Source organism: Sorex araneus, chromosome 2, assembly GCF_027595985.1.
Source record: "Sorex araneus isolate mSorAra2 chromosome 2, mSorAra2.pri, whole genome shotgun sequence".
Classification (NCBI taxonomy): Eukaryota; Metazoa; Chordata; class Mammalia; order Eulipotyphla; family Soricidae; genus Sorex; species Sorex araneus.
The window spans coordinates 69,478,432-69,502,827 of NC_073303.1; the positions used below are offsets into that span (position 1 = coordinate 69,478,432).

At 38.1% G+C, this 24,396-nt stretch overlaps 1 protein-coding gene across 1 annotated transcript in view; it reads right to left on the reverse strand.

Moving 5' to 3' along the window:
• STMN2 (stathmin 2) overlaps nucleotides 1–24,396 on the reverse strand; it is a 51,564-nt gene that overhangs the window by 21,801 nt on the left and 5,367 nt on the right. The window contains exon 2 of the mRNA XM_004602375.3: nucleotides 3,127–3,222. Within this exon, the coding sequence (XP_004602432.1) occupies nucleotides 3,127–3,222 (96 nt within the window). The remainder of the gene's footprint in view (nucleotides 1–3,126; nucleotides 3,223–24,396) is intronic.

Below are 24,396 nucleotides of genomic sequence, written 5' to 3' on the forward strand. Positions count from 1 at the left end.
GCGACTATTTGCTCTAACTTATTTTAATCATGTAAGACCTCTTTATTTAGTATAATTGTTGCTGTATTTTAACAGAATAGCTATAGTTTTGTTGGGAAATTCCAAAATATTCAAAGAAGTATAATAACGGTCGGCATATTTAGGAAGGGTCTGTTGTGTTTGAAAATCCCACTTTAAATTCCTTCACAAGCCAAATGTCCTAAAAGTGCTCTAGAGTCACATTATAGGATCTTTACCAATCCCTGACCTCAAAGTGTTTTCTAACTTAATAAAATTCTTTATATCTGACCACCAGTTTTGTGGTATTTTTAGGCATGTACTGGCTAGTGCAAATAGAAGAGAGAGAGAATATTAGTCCTCTAGATGTGACTATTATGCTTCATTTTATGCTCTTTTAGCAGGCTTGTTAGTGCACTTTGAGGTCATATAAGATCCAAGGTAACAATAGGAAATTACCTCAGACCCTTAAATGATGGGAGACAATATAGGCAAAATTGATTCAAGAAATGTAGTGAAAATGCTGTGACTTTTTCACAGATATCGAAATGTCTAAAATTTTCTGCCATCAAAATTTATATTTAGACTTAAGAACAGTTTTTAAAATATAGAGTGGGTTTTAGATTATAATATTTAAATCATGATTTTTTTTACTGAAGCAAATAGTTTTATTTAAAGACATTTACTTTGAGAACTGTGAGGGAAGAGAAAGAGGGAGAGATATGTGTTCAAGAAATAATATGGTCTCCTCTAGAATGAAAAAAGCTTAAGAAAAGTTTCACAAAGCTTCTATAAACCTATGGAAAGGAACATGAGCAAGCAGAAATAGCTTATTTGATAAGATGATGGGCTTTTAAGGACTGGAGTGATATCGGGTAGGGCGTTTGCCTTGCACATAGTCGACCCGGGTTTGATTCCTCTGTCCCTCTCAGAGAGCCCGACAAGCTATCAAGAGTATCTCACCCGCATGGCAAAGCTTGGCAGGGTACCCAATGCATATTTGATTCGCCAAGAACAGTAACAACAACTCACAATGGAGACGTTACTGGTGCCCGCTCGAGCAAATTGATGAACAATGGGACGACAATGCTACAGTGCAGTGCTATGGGCTTTTAAACAGATCAGGTCTGTGACTCTGTAAGCAGAACTGCATATGTTTACATCCAAATAACAAATCCTTCTCATTGACTGTGCAAAACTGGTAATTTATTAATTACTGATTAAAGTTACAGTTTACTAAACTGATACAGTTAATTAATTTCAAATTTGTTAATTAAGTTTTCATTAATTCATCTAAAAGATGAGATAAGAAGAGCATATTTCTCATAAGATTATTGTAACAAGTAAAAGATAAACAACTTGCCTAAATTTGTCAAGTTATATACTTTAAATATGTACTGTCTGAACTGTCAATTATACCTCAGCAAAACTGTTAGGAAAATTTGTTTCAAAAACTAACAAAGGATGCTAAATGTAAAACACAGGCATGGTACTTAGTGTTTATAAATAGAAACAATGATTCTTAATAATGTTTAAAATTTTGCTAGTAATTATTTCCCAATATAAAATCCAAGTCAGAGTTAAAGACTTTGAAAATTTGAAATTCCCAACCAGTTCTTTTAGAAGTCTTTTATAAGCAATATTGAATTGTCTCCATTCAGCTTCCATGACAGCTTATACAAAACTTCTAATTTCCTTCTTTTCCCTGTTCAATCCCTAAACAAGAAGTGGCCATTGTCTTCCCAGTCCTATAACTGCACTTTGTATGAACTTGATCTTAGCAAGCATCCACACTTCAACTTACTGATTATTTTTATTATTTGTATATTGTATATTGTCATTTATATATTGTCGTTATTTGTATATTGTCATTCTCTTCTACTCCACGCTATGTTTCTGGGAGATTAGGCCTTGTCATATTAATTTTTGGATCCTTAGTGATGACACAGAATGCAGTATTAGAATTGTGGAAGAAACATTGCTGCATTAATCATAGCTGCATCAAGCAGATTAAAGATCCCATCTAGTTCATTTTCTGAGTGCTTTAACCAAAATAGAATTGGACTTGAATTCTGATGAGGGTTTTGGTTAGAAATGGAAACCATCCATGAAGGACATTTCCTTACTAAACAGTCTATTCACAATTATGATGCTTGCTTCAAGATAAAATAATGACTTTGGAAAGGAAATAATCCTGAAGTGGGCTTTAAAGGCACAGAAAGTGTTGACTGCCACAGGCTCCTTTGTCTTCACATGTGGACACATGTGAATGTCTTCAACATATATAACGGAACACATGTGAATGTCTTTATCATATATAACTGAAACGAAGATTTGTATTGAGTTGACAGAAATTAAGAGGATATTATTGATGAGGATAGTGATCATTTTTGAGAATGTCCAAGGGGCCAGGCTTGCTTGCTACCTGACTTGCATTAGATCAATCAAACCTCAAATTTTGTCTGGGAGGAAGCCCCAGGGTTAACTAAGGCTCAAGAGAATCGAAATAAATTGTCTGAGGTGATGCAGAGCAAAGCAGAGACCGGGAGGAGACCAACCTCTCAAAGCATGAGGATAAAAGGAGCCTACAGCATTGCTCTGCCAGGCCAACTCATTAGGCTTTTCTTTAAAAATTCCCTTTGTCTGGGGCCTTGGTCATAAGTTGGGTTTATTATTGGTCTGCAGTCCTTCCTGGTGTGCAAAACTGTAAACATCGGAACTTTGCAAAGATGACATTAAAATATAAACAAGGATGAACTCTTGGTTTTCTCTCCTGAGTTTTTGAACTATAAAGCATTTTCTGTCGAATTTACGGTCTGCTGCAGCTGCAGCTTAGCGTATCCTATCCTTTTGCGAAGAAAAGCCACGGATCTCAAAACCCTGGCTGTCGCCACAAATGCCTGTTGAGGCTTCTTTCTTAAGAGGCATTGACGAGCTGCAAGTAGCATCCAACCCAAACTACTTTGGAGCAATAGAAAAGCAATAAAATTTAATAGCTCGACACAGTTAAGTCGAGAGTAAGATCTACAAATTATTGATTAAATTCTATCAGGAACTGCGAGACGCAATGACATGCCAGCTTTTCCACCCAGCCGGGAAGCAGGAGCTGTTGTGTTGCAAACAACTCACCATCGTAAGTGTAGATGTTGATGTTGCGAGGTTCTGGGTAGAAGCAAGAGCAGATCAGCGAGAGCATGGACAGCTCCTTCATTTTTTCCTTGTAGGCTGAAAGAAATGATGAGAGGTCAGTGTCTGTCATTTTCTGAATCTCACTCCCTGCTTCTTGTTCCCGTGAATCATAATTAGAGTCTCCGCGGGAAGACGAGTGCTAGAGGCACGGATTTGCTCTTTCACAAAACACAAATGAGGGACTGGAGTGATAGCACAGCGGGTAGGGCGTTTGCTTTGCACGCGTCTGACCTGGGCTCAATTCCCAGCATCCCATATGGTCCCCTGAGCACCGCCAGGAGTAATTCCTGAGTGCAGAGCCAGGAGTAACCCCCGTGCATCGCAAAACTACCAAATGAATAAAAAGATCAAAACAGAACTCTGGGGGTGCGTCTCTAGCTTTACCCAGGGCATAAACATATGAGATCAGGTAGATGAGAAGTGATAGAAAGGGAGTTAAAGAAAAAAAGAATCTTCCTCCAGCAGAATAGGAGGAAGATTAAGCAGAGACACCGAGGCAGCAGAAACAGACTACAGTGGCGGCAAGAGAGGCCCATTCTCATACAGGTGCGTGCAGAATTACGGTACAGATGCTGGAAGCATCCTCCCGGCTGATTTAGTCAGAATGGACACAGCACATTCACTTGCAGAGGGGCAGAGAATTCACCGGGATAGTTGTGCAGATTCACCCAGCAGGGCACTGCTTGCTGCTTTCTCTTAATAAGAAAAGACTTATCTCTCCCTCCTTCCCCATCCACCCAAAGCCTGGATCAAACGCCTTGTGAGGAGATCATTTCCCTGATGCATTCCTCAGTTTGGGGGCCCACCTTGCCAAACGTCTACAAGATTTCACACAATGACTTCTTTTCCTCTTCACTTCCCTTCCCATCTCATTTCCCCTTCCTCCTCTCGGAGTCCTCCTGAGAAGGTAATGTTGGAAAGCATCTAATCGGTTATCATCGGGACCGGTGATGACCAGATGGAAACAGGGAGGCAACATCTTCTCACTTTTGTTGATTAGTTAGTGAGACCAATCAATTAAGGAAAATCGAAGGAAGTGATAGATGTTAAACATGAACTCTGAGCTAGAGAGTATAAACAGATGGCGATGGAACCACATAATGAACCTCCTTGGTAGCATCTGCCTCTTGGCAGGGTCCTTTGATCATTACAGCGATCTAAGGGCCTCGGGAAGACAAGGAATTCCCTGAAGATTCATTTAGGCTTTATGGATGGGAAATCAACTCAAAGATCCAATGCTTTAATGCTATAGACTGTTTAATTAAGGAGGTTCTATGAAAATAGTCACCTGCCCACCTATCATACCATTAATTTTGTAAATAAAATTTACCCATAGAAGCCTGTCAGATGGCACTAGAGATAAACTGAAATCTCTGGAAAAAATGAAGAAAATTCGGGCTGGAGGGATAGCATAGTGGGTAGGGTATTTGCCCTGCACGCAGCTGACCCGGGTTTGATTCTCAGTATCCTATATGGTCCCCCGAGCATGCCAGGAGTAATTCCTGAGTGCAGAGCCAGGAGTAACCCCTGTGCATTGCTGGGTGTGACCCAAAATGCAAAAAAAGAAAAAAAAAGCAAAATCTCAGGGATCTGAGATATAGTATAGGGGTTAAGGTTGTCCTGCACACAGCTGACCTTGGCTTGATCTCTGGCGCTAACTACGGTCCCTGAACACTACCAGGAGTGATCCCTGAGCACAAAGCCAGGAGTAAGCCTTGCACACTACCAGATGTGTCCCTAAAACAAAACAAAGCATAAAATGAATCTATGTCACCAATGCCAGTGGCCTTCTAAGTCTGCTTTCAAGATAAAGTTCTCCATGTAAAAAGGCTTTGATATATTTGCATACGTTGAACCACATGCAAAGATGAAATACAGACATATAACATATGATTCAGCTTAGTCTTTCTAAAGGAATCTACCTTCACACTTCCCTTATTTCCTTAGGATAAGCAACACAATTTACCTTGTGCTACAGTAGTCCAGTTAACACACACTTATATTTTTATCAGAATATTAGAAAACTGAAACCTTAGTTTTTTGGGGTCTTATTTGTCTCTCAAAACCATGTTTCTTATAAATATCCAAATACATTTACACAATAGTTCAATGTGAATCAGTTTCATCCAGAAACATGTTGTGTTTCAAAATATGACATTATATGAATCAATTAATATCAAGAAGAGTAAGGCTTTGTAGTCTGGTACTTATTTTTTTATGTGTGAAAGAAAGCATTATGATATTAAAAATATTTTGCAAACCTAAACCCATATAAGAAGCCCATGTTAAAGGTTAAGAGCTGTATTCATCAAGACCACTCCAAAAGCAAATATAAAGGAAGAAAATTTCCATCTCGAAGAGTAACCTTAAAACTGTAGAAGAGGTGTCGGAGCTCTCTCACCGAGTTAGAATGTGTGCTGTGCATCCAGGAAGCTCAGCTTCAATTCCTGGCACTGCATGATCTCGTGAACAACCACATGGAATGACCCTCAAGCACTGAGCTGGGACTAGGTCCTGAGCACCCTCTAGTCCAGCAAAAACAAAACAAAAACCCCTTAGATGAGAACCCCCAAATGTGCATTTTTCATTCCTTTTTTGGAATTGCCCACATCAATACTTGGGGTGTTTAATTTTTTCCTTTTACTTTCTTCTTCCTTCTTTTTCTTTTATCTCCTCTCGGACTTTCTAAATATAACTATTTTATTCCTAAAAAAATGGAATATGTTATCTTTTGGGGCTGGCGCCGGGACATAACTGTCTGTGCTCAGGGATCACTCCTGGTAATGCTTGGGGGATAATATGTGGTACCAGGAATCAAATTTGGGATCAGCAGTGTGCAAGGCAAGAGCTGTTAGCCCTGTAAAATCTCCCCGTATCTTCCTGCTGCAGAGAACATTCCTCATCTCTGGCCTCATTTTCTTTTTTTGGATTTAATAATAATTTTCAATACTGTCACTGCTTGCACTGTAATTATATTTGATCTAATGAAGAAAGGGGTGTATGAAAATTGACAATGTGTGATAATTGTTCTTTCCAACCCTAAGTGGTTCAGGAAACAAAAAAGAAACACTTATTAATCTCTGAATTATTTCTGTAATAGTCCTTACTTTCTTCTTTAAAAAAAATCAATGACAATGACCTATTCAGTAGTAGCCATTGAAGTTTCTCCTTGATATAGTTGGTCATAATCTTGAAAACAAGGTTATTAATACCAGTTGCAACCATGCCTTTGAAGAAATCGTGATTGGTTCCTTTTTAATTAAACTAAGCTTAATTAAGCTTTGTCTCTTCTAGGTGCCATATCCCAACTCTCCTACGGGTAGTATTGCCCTTTCTAATCCTCTTCTCTGGTCTAAATCCTACCATTTAAAAAAAATTTTGGTGATTTGCTTGTTTCTTTTGTGGCTACATCCAGTTGTGCTCAGGGCCGACTCCTGGCCCTGGCAGTGCTCAGGGGACATTACGAGATGCGGAAGATATCACCAGTCACCTATGTGTAAGGAAGTGCTCTATCCCCTCTGCCATTTCTCGAGTGTTCAAATCCTTACTAAATTTGAAGCACAACTCTTACCCTTTCTCCTCTGTGTTCTGTTCTTAATATGTTCTTATTACCCACATCAATCTTTCCACTGGTTGTACTTTATAATCTTGATTATATACTGTTACACTTGATTATTTACTGCTTAGGGTCATACACTGGGTTTTGATAGGCCTTTTCCTGTTTTCTAAGGTAAAAGATGTATGTTGAAGTACTTTACTCATCTGTGAAATATTCACAGCATAGTTTTGTATGGAACAGAAAACAGTTAATAAATATTGCTGGAAATCTTACTCATTGACTTTAAAGCAGTCTTTCAATTGATAAGTATTTTTGATCACTAGTATCTCAAGACAGTGTTTTCCTTTTTTTCTTTCCTTTTTGGGGCACACCTAATGATACACAGGGCTTACTCCTGACTTTGCACTCAGGGATCACTCCTGGAGGGACGTGAGGGACCATGTGGAAAGCAAGCCCTTTGCCCACTGTACCCTTAAGCCTTCAGTTTTGGCTAATGCTAAATTTAGAAAATTAGTATTATTTATTGGAATTCCCATTTACAAGGAAAAGACAGTAATGGATATTTTGGAAATGTTGTCAATGTACTTTGGGAGACAAGTCTTGTAATCTGAGTGGGTTATTTGTTATTGTTCTGGTACATCAATTTTCTTTTTTTTCCCTTTTTTTTTGGGGGGGTCACACCCAGCAAAGCACAGGGGTCATTCCTGGCTCATGCACTCAGGAATTACCCCTGGTGGTGCTCAGGGGACCATACGGGATGCTGGGATTCGAACCCGGGTTGGCCGCGTGCAAGGCAAACGCCCTACCCGCTGTGCTATCACTCCAGCCCCATCAATTTTCTTAATGCACATAACAACACAGTCCCTCAGAGGGCCAGGTGGCTGACTTGCGGGTTAGTTCGCATTTCCTCTCCTCTCCTTTCTTCATGGTTCTGGGGATGGAACGGGTCAGCCACAAGTGCCTTAACTTTCCAGCCCCAATATTCAACTGCACACAGCCCAAATTTCCTCATTTGAAAGACTTGGGCAGAAAACAAAGAAAAAAAAAGACAATATAAAGAATGCAGGAATAAAGGTCCTCTGTATTTATTATTGATTTTTTTTCTTTTACAGCTCCTAGATTTGTATTAGTTTCTGAGATTTCATTGAAAAATTTCCTTACTTGGAGCATGCCAAGTTGTGCAAATATTGGCTGACAGCACTGATTTTTTTTTTTTTAGGGAGAGAAAACCTGTCATTCTCAAATAGGGGCATTTTTAAGACCTAGGAAATTGAGGGCAATTGCTGTGGACCTTGGGTGGTGGTTCTTACAGCTGGTGTCAGGATTTAAATGGACTTTAGAGAAGGGAGAAATAGGGCATTCTGCTAAGTGGTTTGTAAGAGACTTGAGACTTAGAATCACAATTATTAAACTGAATCTCATACTTGTTCACTGCTATCCCTTTTCCTTCCATTGTTGTCTTACCGTAGGAGGAAATTAGCTGCTCTTTAGCCCTTAAAAAGGGCTTCTTTTCCCCTATGAGTTAACCCTCTCATGTTCTTCTTAGCTTTATTCCAACTATATCACACTTTATTGAATAAGTGCGAGTGTGTGTCTCGGGGCTGGGGGTTGATCTGGATTGCTTTGGGGTTCTGAGACTGAGGTCAGACACTTTTCTAAAAGTTTAGTCAGTGATCTCATCAAGAAGCCTCACATAGTGATTTTCTCCTTGTAAGATGAAACAAAACCAACATATTTCTACTTGAAATACTTGCATACTACACTGGTTTAAACTTGGACCTTAAAAAAAACTTTTTGTGATGAATAAGAAATTAAAAATTCAATAATTAAATGAAGGCTAACTCTCAGGTTTAAAGATCTATTTTAACAGCTCAGAAAATCACTCACATGAGATAATGTTCTAGATATTTTTGCTAAGATGATGTAATGCTAATTGGTATGGTATTAAAATGGATTCAGTCAGTATACATTCATTCTACTCACCATTCCTCCCGAGAATTATGACCTCCTAAGCTAAATGACCAGGGAAATTTTAAAGATTAATATTTTGATCAGCAAAGCAGCATACTTTTTCTGTAGGAATGGATATCAAATCAAATAAAGGGACATTTAAGAAGGTCAAGGCTATATCACCCATCATTGGGTTTTACAGAAATATATGAGGCTTTTAAACGTCAATGTGATTGATTCTTGGCAAAGCAATTATGACAAGGAAAAGGAATTAGATGACATGAATCAGCCCCTGTGATCAAAATTGTAATAAGAGCAGTAAATTGTACCAACCTGGGACCTCACCATACTCTTGATTCCTTTAAAACTGTTGCTGAGTTTAATGAGAATAAATCCTATACTGCTTAGGACCTTGTCTTTTTTTTCCTTCCCCCTGATAAAAGCAATTTTTACAGTCCCACGTAGGATCCAAAGATACTGCAGTTTACAGGAGTAATGAAAATACTGTATTCTGTTTCAAGGTACTATCATCAAGTTAATTCTGAAGACTGGTAATTTTTTTTCTCAAGTTCCCTATATTATTACTTTTTCTTCAGTAGGAATAATTCCAAGATGATAGCTAGATTGGTTGAGACTTTAATGTTACAAAGCCAGCACATCATTCCTCTGAAAGTTCTAAGTAAAATGACTTCTCTTGAAGGATGAAAACCACATGATCTCACGAATATGTGGTATATAAAGAAAAAAGCAGGGGAATGGACAGTGTCCAAGGAAAACAAAATCTTGGGCTCTGATAATAGAATAGAGGTTACTGTGTGCGTGTGCTTATACATGTGTGTGTGTATGTGTGTGTGTGTGTAGCCCTTTGATCACAGTGGAGGTGTAGCCTTGTACACCAAAAGCATAAACATTAACATGATTGTAGTCATGTTACCTTAATAATAATAAATAATAATAAATTTTAAAAAGACTCCTTTTCACTCCCCTGCAGTCTCTGAAGCCGGCACTGTCAGCTGAGACTTTCGTGATGTTTCTTGAGTTCTGTCTCCCAAATGACTCAGTTGGCACTTAGATCTTTTACAGTTTTTGTTACTTGGCTACATCTAGTGGAGCTTGGGAAACTTGGGGCTAGGTGGTTCAGCGATTAGACCCAGCAATGCACAACATAGCAGGGTCACATATCCAGTCGTACTGGAGGAAGGGCATGCCACACTGGGGACTCACACTCCGAATCACTCATATGGTGGACGTGTGTTCTACCACCTGACCTGTCTCCACCTCCTCCGCCCCACGTTCCATATTCATTTTTGGGAAGAAGAATGGAAAAAAAATCAAACGTTATACTCATTCTTTATTTTTTCTCGAGAGGAAAGGGATTGGGCCACACCCTGTGGTGCTCAGGGACTATTTCTGGCTCTGTGTTCAGAAGGGATCCCTGGCAGCACTGGAGTGGTGGGGAGTCCAATGTGGTGCCAGGGGTCAAGCTAGGACTGCCCATTGGCAAGGCAAGTGCCTTACCTTCTGTACTATCCCTCTGGCCATGTACTTACTCATAATTCAGCAAAATTAGCAGTACTTTCTGTGCAGAATGATTATTACATTTATAGGGTTAATTTCTAGAATTTAAGTAAGTCTCAGTCACCAATGATAAGTTTACTATTTCCCTACTTTACTTTATTGCTCGTTTTCTCTGGAAAGAAAACATGGTTTTTATTCCATAGGTATTTTAGAATTTAGTCTGGCTTTACCTAGTGTTTTTGAATTGAATAAAGTGACCAATGACTGCATATGTGATGCATTTTTTTTTCAGTGAAAAGATGGGGCTTTCTGAAATTGAAAATGCAAACATGTATTGCAAATTAAAAATAGAAAGAAAAGTAAGATTAAGTAAGATTCTGGCTTTATCAGATTGATTTCACCTTGAATAGACCAGTGTTTTAGATACTGAGAACATAGATACAAAAATTTTAAATGAAATATGAGTTGGGATTGCTTATCTTCATATGATGGAATATGCTACTTTATATAAATAACAAAGAGAATCAGAGTAGAATTGAACAGGATCTCTGCAGCATTTCATGTGAGGAGCCCTACAATTATATTGTGATTTAATTCTTAAAAAAGATTGTTAATCTAAAATTTATTCAAATCATATTTTTAAAAGAGGAACATAAACCACTACTTCCATTGGCATGGGTAAGGGTTCAGCATGTTCAAATAACTATTTGTTGTTTCTGGGTGGATCTCAGAAAAATCAATTCTACTTATAATAGCTACTATCATCAATGGTGAATGAAAGAAGCATTTTAACTTGGTATTATTTCCAAATGACATATCAGGTTTAATTTGAGTAGAATCCTTACATGGGTTATACGTAAACTATACTTAGAGCAAATCTTCCAAATAACTGAGGAAATGTATGGCATATAACTAATAAAACAAATATTTTAACCAAAGGTCCTGAAAGCCTCAAATAGGAATAACATTTTGATTGCTTCTAAAAAATCAAAGGAGAATTTCAGTTTCACTCAATAAAATATTGTAAAAAGCATGCAACATTTATTCAGTAGCATCATAAAATTTGGATGATCAAAATTCATTTATAACAGTGTTTGTCATCCATTGAAAAAACTGCATTATATGCTTATATAACTGGTGCAGTGAAATAAAGTTGAGCATTCAGGATATCTCCCCTAAATAAAAATAAGTCTTGTGGCTTTGGTAGTCATCCTTATGTATTCAGACAAATTTTATGTTTATATGTTAAATAATATGTAGATTTAAGAAAACAGGATATATAGACACTGTCATGGTATTGTAGTAGTATTATTTGTTAGAATCTTTGGGGAATATATGTGAGAATAATAGGAGGTCTTTCAAATAAATGTGAAGCATCCTAATATAACTTCACAGCATGGTTATCTTCAGCAGCTATTTTCAAGGAAACTAAACAGCACGAAAGAAACCCTTCAGGTTAACCTAGACATGCCATGAAAATTGCTTTTGTTTTGGAATATGAAGGTTATTTCCTTAAGCTATTTTATGGACTCATTTTCTAAAATTGGATTCATCAGCTCATATGCTAGAATTTTAATTAGTGTAATTTTCTGCAAGAAATGAAAAGCAATGTTCAAAACAAGTAATGTGTCTGAGGCCATAACATTTCACAGTCATTTTTGTCATTCTACCATTCTAATTAAGATTAAAATATAAAATATTTAAGATCAAACGATAAAAAATAATAATTTCATGCAGGAGTAGTTTTATAAATTTTTTTTAAAAATCTTTTTTGTTTCTCTGGATATTTTGAAATTAGAGTCCTTTTAAGACTTGGTAAATTTTAATGGCATCAACGAATTTTTTTCTTATGCTATGACAAATATAGATTTGTTATTATATTTTACTGCCAAATATATAAATTACCATGTATAAATTACCTTCACTGTCACTGTCACTGTTATCCCATTGTTCATTGATTTGCTCGAGTGGGCACCAGTAACATCTCCATTGTGAGACTTGTTGTTACTGCTTTTGGCATATGGAATATGCCACTGGTAGCTTGCCACGCCTCCAAGAGGGACGGAGGAATCGAACCCAGGTCAGCCTCATTCGAGGCAAACGCCCTACCCACTGTGCTATTGCTCCTGTTAGGTAAATTACCTTAATATAAATTAAGTTGTATGTAATTAAAACAAAGGCTGCTAAGATAAAGGTATTAAAATAAATATTGAAATTTATAGTTAACACAAAAAGCCAGGAAAGATGTAAACAATTAATGTGTTCTTTTATAGGTACACTTCGCTACACATTTAACCTGTAGTATAACAAACAATAACAATAACTGAGAGATCAGGAGAATTATTCACACCTCAAGAAAACATACTGAGAATGTTTTAACTAGCTAGTTTTGGTTATTGCATTTTGCATTCCTGCTTTCATGAATTGATGAGCACCATTTCTCAAAAAACTTGATTTAAGTTCATTACTACAGGTATGTTTAAATGGATCAGCTTCCATTTTTGTCTAATGCAAATGGTCACCACAGCCATAACATTTTGGACTTCCAAGGAACTACTAACATTTTCTAAATTATTTAATAATATATATTTTTAGCGACGAAGGAATCAAATCTAATCACCTTCTTTCTTTTTTATTTTTCTTTTTTGGGTCACACCTGGCAATGCACAGGGGTTAATCCTGGCTCTGCACTCAGGAATCACCTCTGGCGGTGCTCAGGGGACCATATGGGATGCTGGGATTTGAACCTGGGTCTGCCGCGTGCAAGGCAAACGCCCTACCCGCTGTGCTATTCCTCCAGCCCCTCATCAGTACTTTTAATTTCTATGTCTTGGAAGCTTATGACTATAAAGGTTTAGTAAAATTTGAATTTTTTTTCTATGTTCTTTTGTGGTGCTATGAATTGAGTCTGGAGTCACATACACCAGAAGCTTGCATGTAGTGAGTTATATTCTTACCATTATTTGGTTTTGCTTTTTTTGGGGGCCACAACCAGCTGTGTTCAGAGGTCACTCCTGGCAGGGCTCAGGGGACCATATGTGGCACCTGAGAGTGACCCACATTCTCACCTTCTTAAAAAGAAATTATTTTAAGCCATGGCATTTTTCAATAAAGGAAAATACTTTTCATATTTAAATACTTTTTTTCCAATTTAAAGAAAATACTTCTTATACTTTTGTCTTGCAAATTTTTTTTTAAATCTTGGAATTTTAGGCAGAATAAGTGATGCATAAAATATAAGCTGTAGGGAAGCCATCTGGAACTTTTTAAATTCATGACATTCTCTCAAGGTATGAGAAGGACTGCATGTTAGTATCACAGTCTGTGTGAGATTGGGATAAGCTATGTGCTTTATTTTACTTGTGACAACAATTACCATATGACTTGGTCATAAACATTCCCAACTAAAAACTGAAGGCAAAGATAGAATTATATATTTGAGTTGCATAGATAAATATGAATTTGAATCTGGTGTTGTAAGTTGCATATATTAAAAAAATACCCAACTTGTTAGTACTCATTGAAGTTACAAAGTTGGTTTTAAATTTTCTTTTATTTTCCCCAGATTTATCCAGCATAGTACTGCTCATAAAAAAAGAAGTGCTTTGAAATATGTTCACAATTTCAAAAACGTTGCCAAATAATAGAGCAGGACAAAGCATCTCAGATCTAGAAATGTGTTAAAGGTTGCTTCAGGAATATCTGATGGTACTGATCCATGTTCTTAAGATTAACTTGTATCGGGGCTGGAGTGATAGCACAGCGGGTAGGGCGATTGTCTTGCATGCGGCCGACCCGGGTTCGAATCCCAACATCCCATATGGTCCCTTGAGCACCGCCAGTGAAATTCCTGAGTGCATGAGCCAGGAATGACTCCTGTGCATTGCCAGGTGTGACCCTCCCCCCCCAAAAAAAAGACTGACTTGTATCTTCCTAAAAACAGAAAATCAAATTTGTTTTCATTTCTTTCTTTTCTTCCTTCCTTCCTTCCTTCCTTCCTTCCTTCCTTCCTTCCTTCCTTCCTTCCTTCCTTCCTTCCTTCCTTCCTTCCTTCCTTCCTTCCTCCCTCCCTCCCTTCCTTCCTCCCTCCCTTCCTCCCTCCCTTCCTTCCTTCTTCCCTCCCTCCCTTCCTTCCTTCCTTCCTTCCTTCCTTCCTTCCTTCCTTCCTTCCTTCCTTCCTTCCTTCCTTCCTTCCTTCCTTCCTTCCTTCCTTCCTTCCTTCCTTCCTTCCTTCCTTCCTTCCTTCCTTCCTTTTTCGCTTTTTTGGTCACACCTGGCAATGCACAGGGGTTACTCCTGGCTCTGCACTCAGGAATTATTCCTGGCACTGCTCAGGGGACCATATGGGATGCTGGGAATCAAACCGGGGTGGGATGAGTGGAAGGCAAACGCCCTACCCTCTATGCTACCGCTCCAGTGCCTTTTTCATTTCTAATGGTCTTTGAATTTATCCTCCCTTCAAAGTTATAAAAATTATCACTGTTTATTTCTGGAGTGATAGCACAACGGTAGGGCATTTGCCTTGCACACGGACGACCTGGGTTCGATTCCTCTGCTCCCCTCGGAAAGCCTGGCAAGCTACTGAGAGTATCTTGCCTGCACGGCAGAGCCTGGCAAGCTACCTGTGGCATATTCAATATGCCAAAAACAGTAACAACAAATCTCACAATGGAGATGTTACTGGTGCCCACTCGAGCAAATCGATGAGCCATGGGTGACAGTGACAGTTTTTCTCACATAGTTTAACCCTTATTCTTCTGCTGTTTTTATTTACTGTAATCATTTATTCCAAAATATATGCAAGACTTTTCAGAGAAATGCCAGTGTTTTCTTCCACATGTGGGAGCATGTGGGAGTGATTCTTCTTAATTGGGACCCATTGGTTGTTGACCAGGCAGTGGTGGCCTTTCAACTGCAAGTGATACCTGCAGTCCGTTTCTGTGGTCGTGTCCACGTAGCTTCCCCAGTGAGACTATCTACGAAGGGGGGAAGGAGACCAGATGCTGGAGCCAGGCTGAAAGCAAATCTTCTTTCCACTAAGTTTTCTTGCTTAATTTTATGCTACACATGAATATTTCTGCATGCTTTTTCTCTTAGTCCTTATTCCAAAGCGGCAGCTGTGCCAATCATTTCAAAATGACATTAGCAGTAGCTTTGTTTCGGGAAAAAATAAGAACACCATCCCATATTTACCTCAAAAACTTCTACTCACAATAGTAACTCAACTCTTTGTACTGAAGGGGGCAATGAGAGAAAGGAGACAGGTTGAATGCTTCCACTATGTCGTTTTCTCTTATTTGCTGTACTACTACACTACTTTAAAAACAAAGTTTTGGTTGATAAAGAGATCCATTTCTTTTTCTCGCTATCTTTTTGTTAAAATAAGGCAATTCTGATTTTTTTAAAGGGAAGAATGTCTATTTTTTCCATATAGCTTAATTACTCTACCTAGTGCAATATGTTATGACCTTGTAGAACTGAGATGTTTCTGATGCTATCTTATAAACCTTTTTCTTTCTCATAAACCTATGTTTATGAGAAGTAGGAGCTTATTTTATCACCTGTATTTTATGGCCTATAAATATTAAAAATATTGAGAATTTTGGTTTGTAGATTGTTATTACCAACTGTGTTGAGTCTGAGCAAGGACTATGCTAGTAATTGCAAGCACACATCTCTATTAATATGCCTGCAGTTATAAGATAAATTCCTAGTTTATGTGCCATGCTTTTATATGCATCAGTGATTTCAAGGCAAAGCAAAATAGCTAAAATGCTGCTTTATACTGGCAGCCAATTATCCTCCTTTAAAACTTCATAAAGTCAGATGCAAAGTTAGAAATCACAGATGCATGCTATGTTCCTTCGGTTTCTCAGATGAGAGGAGACTGCAGAGGTTGGTATGAAAGGCAGTGCAAGGGCCACATGACGTGGGATTTGGGTGGAACTGGTGGTAAATAAACTTTTACGAGCTTGAAAATCTGTGTGTTTGTTCCTATAGCTCTCCTTTTCCTATTCTTCAAAAGGTCTCAGTGCAGACTTTTAACATATTGTTACTTTAGAAGTTAATTTTCACTCATACTTAATGTGACATTTTATGGTGATGAGCTTATGAGTAGGCAAGAACGGTTTTTTTTTATTGACATTTGATATGTATATGAGGTAGGATGAACTATGGAACATGGCAGAGAAACTTGAGAAGATAAACACGGTCCAGGCAAATTCTGACCTCACGCAGGATGGACTACTTAGCAGGTGTATTATATTGGCAGTGGCTTTATAAATAAAGACTTCTCCCTCCACTACATAGAACCACTGCATAAAAAAGACCATTTCCTACAAATTATCAAATGCTTCCTTTTCAGCAGGTCGACTTTAGGGGGGAGAAACTCCAAATCAATAATAGTGAGTTTTTTGTTAAAATATTGAATGTAATCAAAGTAAAGTGAAAGTAAAGTGAAATGTACTAGTTACACATGCGGGGTGGAGGGCTCTGGGGGAGGAAGGGAGGTATACTGTGATTCTTGGTGGTGGAATATGTGCACTGGTGAAGGGATGAGTGTTCGAGCATTGTATAACTGAGACTTAAACCTGAAAGCTTTGTAACTTTCCACATGGTGATTCAATAAAAGAATGAATTAATAATAAAAAAGAAAGAATAGAAAATGTTTAATGTATTTCAATTTTTTGAAAAAAAGACCATTTCCTAAATTCTAAGTAAAATCTAGATTTGTTATTACATGTAGAAATTCACTAAGTGTAAGAACTTAGATGCTAGATATTTTTATTTAACATTATTATCATCCACCTAGCAGGTGAAAAAAGAGGATTAATTTTTTGCTTGTTTATGTTTTAGCCACACCCAACAGTGCTCAAGGCTCACTCCTGGCTTTGTGCTCACAGATCACTCCTGGCAGAGCTCGGGGGACCAAATGGAGTGTTGGGGCTTAAACTCAGGTTGGCCGTGTGCAAGCAAGTACCCTACCTGCTGTACTATTACTATCACTCAGATCCAATATTTTTAATGACAAATGCTAGCATTCAATTGCTTCCTTAATCCACTTAAAAATCATATGATGTAGGTGGTATTATTTTTCTTATTTCATAACCAAGAAAACTGTGGTATAAAAATTATCCTTTGTTCAGGGGTTATCAGATGATAAACAATGGGCCCGTGTTCAAAACCGTATGCACCTAACACCAGGCAAAGACTCACCTGTACTCAGCTACAGTTCTCATCATATCTAACAGTAACGTTTCCTGGCTGGCCTCGGAAGTTTTTTGGAAATATTTTTGTAGTACTACTTTTAACATTCATAAAAATGTGCTGTTTTCAAGTTCTATTGACAAACTGGTTTTCTTGTTTCATAGAGCTCCACCCTTTATTATTAATAGCGGCCAAACCTGGCAGTGGAAGGAGGCACAGCCAGTGATGCTCAGCCAAGGCTGATGGTCAGGCGTCATATGGCGTCAAGAATCAAACTCGGGGCCTCTAGCCTATTAGGCATTTGCTCTACTAATCAATCTATTAACCCAGTCCTTTCCTTTTGTTTTACATTTTCATTTGTTTTCTTTTTGGGTCACACCTGGCAGTGCTCAGGGTTTATTCCTGGCTCTGTGCTCAGGAATTCCTCCTGGCAATGCTTGGGGGACCATATGGGATGCCCGGGATGGGGCCCAGGCCAGCCTCGTCCAAGGTGAGCACCATGCCTGCTGTATTACCACCCTGGCCCCTTCTTCAACTTTCAATTTTTGAAGACGGCTCAAGCCCGCCCATCTAGGCTTGGGTTGTTTTTGTCTAAAGTGGGCTTGTAGAGTTACTCAAGGAAGTGGACTAAGGTCAAGGTGGTGCCAGACGGGTAAACATGGCGCCAGAAGAAAAACGTCTGCTGCATTTCATGGCTTGCTTCTCCACATTTTCTTTGCCTGTTTGCTGCAGCATTCATTTGCTCAAGCGTTTCTCTCAGCTTGGTGGCTGCTATCCAAAGAGGGTAGGGGAGGAAATGGGTGTGGGTAGAGGCTAATAAAACTTTGGGTGATATACAGGATTCTAAACCAATATTCATTCACGGAAAAAAACAAATCTGAAATATCTACATATTTCACCTGAGCACAAGTGCTTCTAAATGTCAGACATTGTTGTCTTGGGTCACAATTTTATTGATTTAAATTATTTAGTAGCTTTTTAAAGAACAAAATGTCCCAGTTCCTGCCTATGCTCCTTGTTCTCCCTTTGCTCAATATATGCATGGGCTGATATTTTCATAACTGAAACATCCACCTTTACTTAAGGACAATTTAAAATGAACCCCTTACAGTTAAATAGTACTTTAACACATATCCATCAGTTCCACATTTGATTCCTCCGTTTGGAAAAGTGCTCTGTGATACACCTCGGGCAGTCTGTCTCACCATTTCACATCTGCTGATTTAGAAGCACAGCCGGGAGGGGCTGGAGCGATAGCACAGCGGGTAGGGCGTTTGCCTTGCACTCGGTCGACCCGGGTTCGATTGCCAGCATCCCATATGGTCCCCTGAGCACCGCCAGGAGTAATTCCTGAGTGCAGAGCCAGGAGTAACCCCTGTGCAACGCCGGGTGTGACCCAAAAGGAAAAAAAAAAGAAAGAAGCACAGCTGAGAAAAGCAACAGGACCAAGACCGATCAGTGAGAGAGTAGACCGGAAACGTGGCAATTAGGTCCTGCTCCCGAGCTCTTCCTGCAGGGCAGCATCAACTGCTGATGCAGAGGGGAAGCGATAGGGGCTTAGGGACTCTGTTCTCCTCTGCCCGTGTGCAGACCCTCTGTCTGGAGACCCACTATGGTCCAGATACCCTCTAGTCACTGAAGTTAGGTTTACTCTAAATAGTATTCTTGTTTTGGGGCGAGGTAGGAGACACTCCAAGTTAAGTTCTTGGGGATTTGCTTCCAGCAGTGCTCAGGGTCAGTGTGGTGCTGGAGATGGAGCCAAGCTCTTGGAGCTGTCTCTTAGGCCCAGTCGTGTGGTTCTGGACCAGATGCACAAGAACCATCTGGGAGTTTGCAGAAATGAAAATTCCAGGGGCCATTCAGTCAGAGTCATAGAATTTGGAGTGCAGGAGGGGAAATTTCTAAGCACACTGGCGATGCTTAGAAAAGCTTTGCATACCTTGGATCTCCTAATTGTTTTTAGTACTATATAGTACTGTGCACTCTTTTAAAATATTGCAGCACTATCCACAATAGCCCAAATCTGGAAACAACCCAATTGTTCAGGAACAGATGACTGGATAAAGAAACTCTGGGATAGGTACATAATAGGATACTACTCAGCTCTCAGAAAACATGATATGGTGAAATTTGTAGCTCTGAGAGGAGTGGAGAGGGACAGACACAGAATGATCTCTTTCATATGGGGGGTATGAAGAAGCATAGCAAGGGAGTAACAAATGGCTCAAAGCAACAGAATCTGTAAACCTATCTGCAGAACTGAGCTATCTATAGTGGGCAGTCGGGGATTTGAGAGGGGGAGAGCCTGAGATAAAGATGGAGGGAAATAGACAGTTTGATGGCGGGTGAGGTGGTGGAAAGTTGTATGCATGAAACACTAGCACTGACAGTATTGTAAATCAGGATCAGTAAATTTTTTTTAAAAAATGAAGTGGGAAGACTTTTGTTTTAATTAGAAATCACTACTGTGATATTTAATTTTGGGGGGCATAGGCAATTTCCTGTTTTTTTTATCACAGGAGCAAATTCCTCGGGATGAAGTCCATGTATATTTATAGTCTCTCAACATCCTGTGTAGGTTTCAGAACAGAATTGGTGCTCAAGTATATTTTCTTTATTTAATACCATTAGCTATCAGTGACTAATATCTGAAGGTGAAGGTGCTTAGGGCATAGGTTTTCTTGCAGCAAATATTTGATTATGGGACAATGAAAGTGCTGAATTTATCTTTGTTTTAATTTTCACTGTATTACATCATTATAATAATACATATTATAATCTCTAGTTATTTTTTTTTTTGGTTTTGGGCCACATCTGATTGTTCTCAGGATTTACTCCTGGTTCTGTGCTCCCTGGTGAAGCTCCAAGGACCATATGTAGTGTTCAGTATCAAACATCACTTAGCTGCATGCAAGCAAGTGCCTTATCACTAGCCCTTATTCTCTCATTTTGCTTTTCTGTTTAGTGGCCTGGCCCAGTGGTGCTCAGGGATGACTCCTGCTTAGGGAGGGCTTGTGGTTATGCTGAGGACCAGATCTATCGCCAGGATCTAAACCAGGCCATTCTCATGCAAGCAGGACTCTTTTGTGCTATTCTATCTCTCTGGCCCTGACACATCCCTATGAAGCCTTTGTCACTGAAACTTACCACAAGTGAACTTGACTGAGTAAATTCTCTGAGTCAAAATTTACTCATTAAAAAAAAAAGAAGAATATGTAGGCTATTCCCATTTCCTAAAAATCACATTAAAATGAAAGAGGATGGAAAAGATGATTATTTCAGAAGCATTGCTAGAGTAGGCTCTGTACATTTTTTTCTTTTGAATGTTTCTCAATCTTTTGTGTTTGTCTACTCTTTGATTTTTAAATACAAGAAAATACTCAGTCTCAAATAGGATTCAAAATTACCCTTAAAGTGACAGGGATCTTGGATCATGTAATCTGCATCAAAAGAATGGAATTAGCTGCGATAATTTTTCATGTTTCTGAAGAATGATTATGAGAAGAATGCTAATTGGCACTTCTCAGATGAAGCTGCAAGACTTAAATAACAGCAGTTGATATGAGCGTTGGGAAAGGAAAAGAACTACACAGTCATAAAGACAATTATTTATGTTCAGAAGCAGGGTTCCCGGGGGCTATACAACTCCAGCCTCTGTTGAGCTGTCTGACGTGTCCGTGCCCCTCCCCTTGGCATCTGAAAGTAAAAAGAAGTGACATCTTTTATTTATTTATTTATTTATTTATTCATTTATTTTTGGTTTTGGGTCACACTCAGCGATGCTCAGGGGCTACTCCTGATTTTGCACTCAGGAATTACTCCTGCCAGTGCTTGGGGAACAATATGGGATGCTGGGAATCGAACCCAGGTTGGCTGCATGCAAAGCAAATGCCCTACCCGCTAAACTATCTCTCGACCCTCACAAGTGACATCTTGATGAGAATCTCTTGCATCAGTTTTTCAACTGATAATGTTCGATATAGTTTGAACTTTATAACACATGGATTAGGTTTAGTTACTTCTGATCACAAAAACAATCATTTTGAATATTCATTTTAATATTAAATATTGTCACCTAGAGATCCATGCCATTATAAATGAGAAATGTCTTAAAATTTTTGTTATGCTATATAAATTTATGTTATAATGTGGCTTCTTAAGTATAACTTCTTGGGAAGCTATATTTCCAGATGACTTGCAAAATGATTGCTGAGATGCATTAATTAACCTTTACATTCACATAAAAAATGTTTTGTGAGGAAAAATGTACACAACATGTTATCTTTAATCATGACTAATAAAAATGGGTTATATAAACAGTGGTTTTACTACTGCAAATGTCTCTTTGACAAATGACAGGACCTAATTCTTTTATTAAAAGATAATTAAAAATATTTCACAAGGGAACAACTATCTTCCCACAGATCTCTCCTATCTGCCTGCATTTGAGGTAGTAAGATGAGAGTCTTGAAGTGGTACCTGCTGATTATACGCTATATGGATGTTTGGGCAGAATATTTTTTAGTTGCAGGTTTGTTTAATTAAAATAAATGAGAATTATTCTAGGGCCTTTTGAATACCTGGGAGGAATAAAGAAGTTACTGGCGCCTGCTTGAGAAAATCGGTGAACAATGGGATGACAGTGATACAGTGATGCTAGGATCCATTTTGAAATATGCTAACCATGCCGCTGTGCGTTATGTATGCTCACTGGTCATCACACCCACACTAGAAGTTGTTGCTGTGCTCTTTCCCGGTCTTCAGAGAGCTGTGTGTTCCATTCATTACTACTCTCCACCGCTCCCCCCTGCAAAGCCTAAATCAGGGCAATTATTTTAACAAGCCCCAAGTCAGCTATTAAAACTAGTCATTAATTTGAAGGTATTTCCTCTTCAGTATCAGTCTGCTCTCAGAAAGGATAAGACCATCTTGGGCCATGAAACAAAATGGTGGTACCATTGATTGGATCCTCAAGGTAGAACCGTTTCTGATATGAAGATGGTACTACTCTTACATCTTCTCCTGAATCCAAATCTTTACATGGCTAAAAGCTTAGACTCAGGAGCCAAATCGTCTGGGCTCAAATTCTGGCTCTCATTCACGGTGCGATTTTGAGCCAGTAACTTCTCTGTGCCTCAGTTTCTTTATTTATAGTAATACTGCCATTAAGGATTACCTCATTATTAAGATGATATATGTAAAATGTTTAGAACAATGACTAGATGTTACATATGCTGTAGAAATGTTATCAATAAATAAAAGTTATTAAATTTAGAGATTATAAATGTATATCAATGCAGAAAAATGATTCTTGAAAGAAATCAGTGTCACAGGATTAAAGGACAATTATGACCATTTTTTTTTTGTTTGGCTTCAAGGCCCTCAAGTTTTTATTTTTGTCATATCCATTATATAACCCATGGTTACAATAAATAATTAACATTAAACATTTCAAACATAAACTACTTTTGTAATGTTGTTTTAGTATTGTCTTCTTTTTAATGCATAAAAACTTTCAAACATTGATATGATACCTGCTTTTGAGAGACTCTGAAATGAAGTTAAAGTCAATAACAAAAAAAATTGTATAACCTGGATGCTTACACCAATATTATGTTTAATACTACCATATCTAATCATCTCTGGTCACTTTTATTTGGGATCATGTGTTGGTGTCCTATTTGGAAAATGTCAACACATCTAATTTGTGTCATTTTATATAAAGTAAAGTATTATTTTTTCAGGAGACCATTTTCATAACTGTGATAATGTTTGCTTGGTCAGTCAACAATTGCACGAAAGGACCAACATATGATATCTTTGATACTATTCCTTAAAGGTCCATGTTTTTCTCTAGGTTGACTTTCTTAAAAAGATAGTTTTCAACACAATGTTATAAGTAAGCAGAAAATCAGTACACACAATTTCAAACAAATAGCTGCATTAAAAATTACTAATAATTTTCTCATGTTGTATTCAGTAAGAAATACTTAGAATGATTTGGCAAGTGGTAAACATAAAACATGAAACATTATTGAGAGATAATGGAAGTGCTATTTGATTCTTGTCTACATTCTTCAAAATGTGTAGTATTGGCAGTGAATTATGATACATGAGGTTACAAAATTCTGCACATTATCTGACAACTGAAAGGTTTTTTTTTTTTCCTTTTGGGTCACACCTGGCGGTGCTCAGGGGTCACTCCTGGCTCTGCACTCAGGAATTACTCCTGGCAGTGCTCGGGGGACCATATGGGATGCCAGGGATCAAACCCAGGTTCGCTGTGTGCAAGGCAAATGACCTACCCACTGTGCTAACTGAAAGGTTTTGAATTAAAATTCTTTTGTCTGCACGAAGTTTTATTTATTGTTTTTATTAAAAAAGTAAGCTATTATTATAGATTTATCATCCCTCCCAACTTTGTCACAAGTCACATTTTTTCCTTTAAATGCACACACATGCACAAATTCTCATTTTTCATATTTCTTTTGAAGTTCTCCTTTTGACTACGGCAATATGTATGTTTTTAAAAATCCAATTAAGAGAGAGCAATGGCTCAGAACACACAACTCCCAGAGGAATAAAATCCCTAAGTGTTGAGTTTGGAAGTGAAATATTTTGTAAAGATTGCCATGGATTTGAAAATGTTAACACATATCACCAGAACTCATGGGAGGTACATGTATGTTATAATTCTCTATTTCTATAACTGATATATTTAATGGTTAGAATCAACATCATCTGGGAGCTTGTTAGGAATAAAAAGTGTTTGACTTCAACAAGGCCTGTTGTACTAGAATTTGCATTTTATTGAAAATCACAGGAAATTCATATGCACATTAAAGTTTAAGAAAGTAAATAACATGACACTATTAAGTATTTATAGATGAATTAGTTATAAGAAATATAAAAATTGCTTATTGATGTAAATATGAAAAAGTAATTTTGATTTTCTCAAAATTAGCTTATACTTGTTT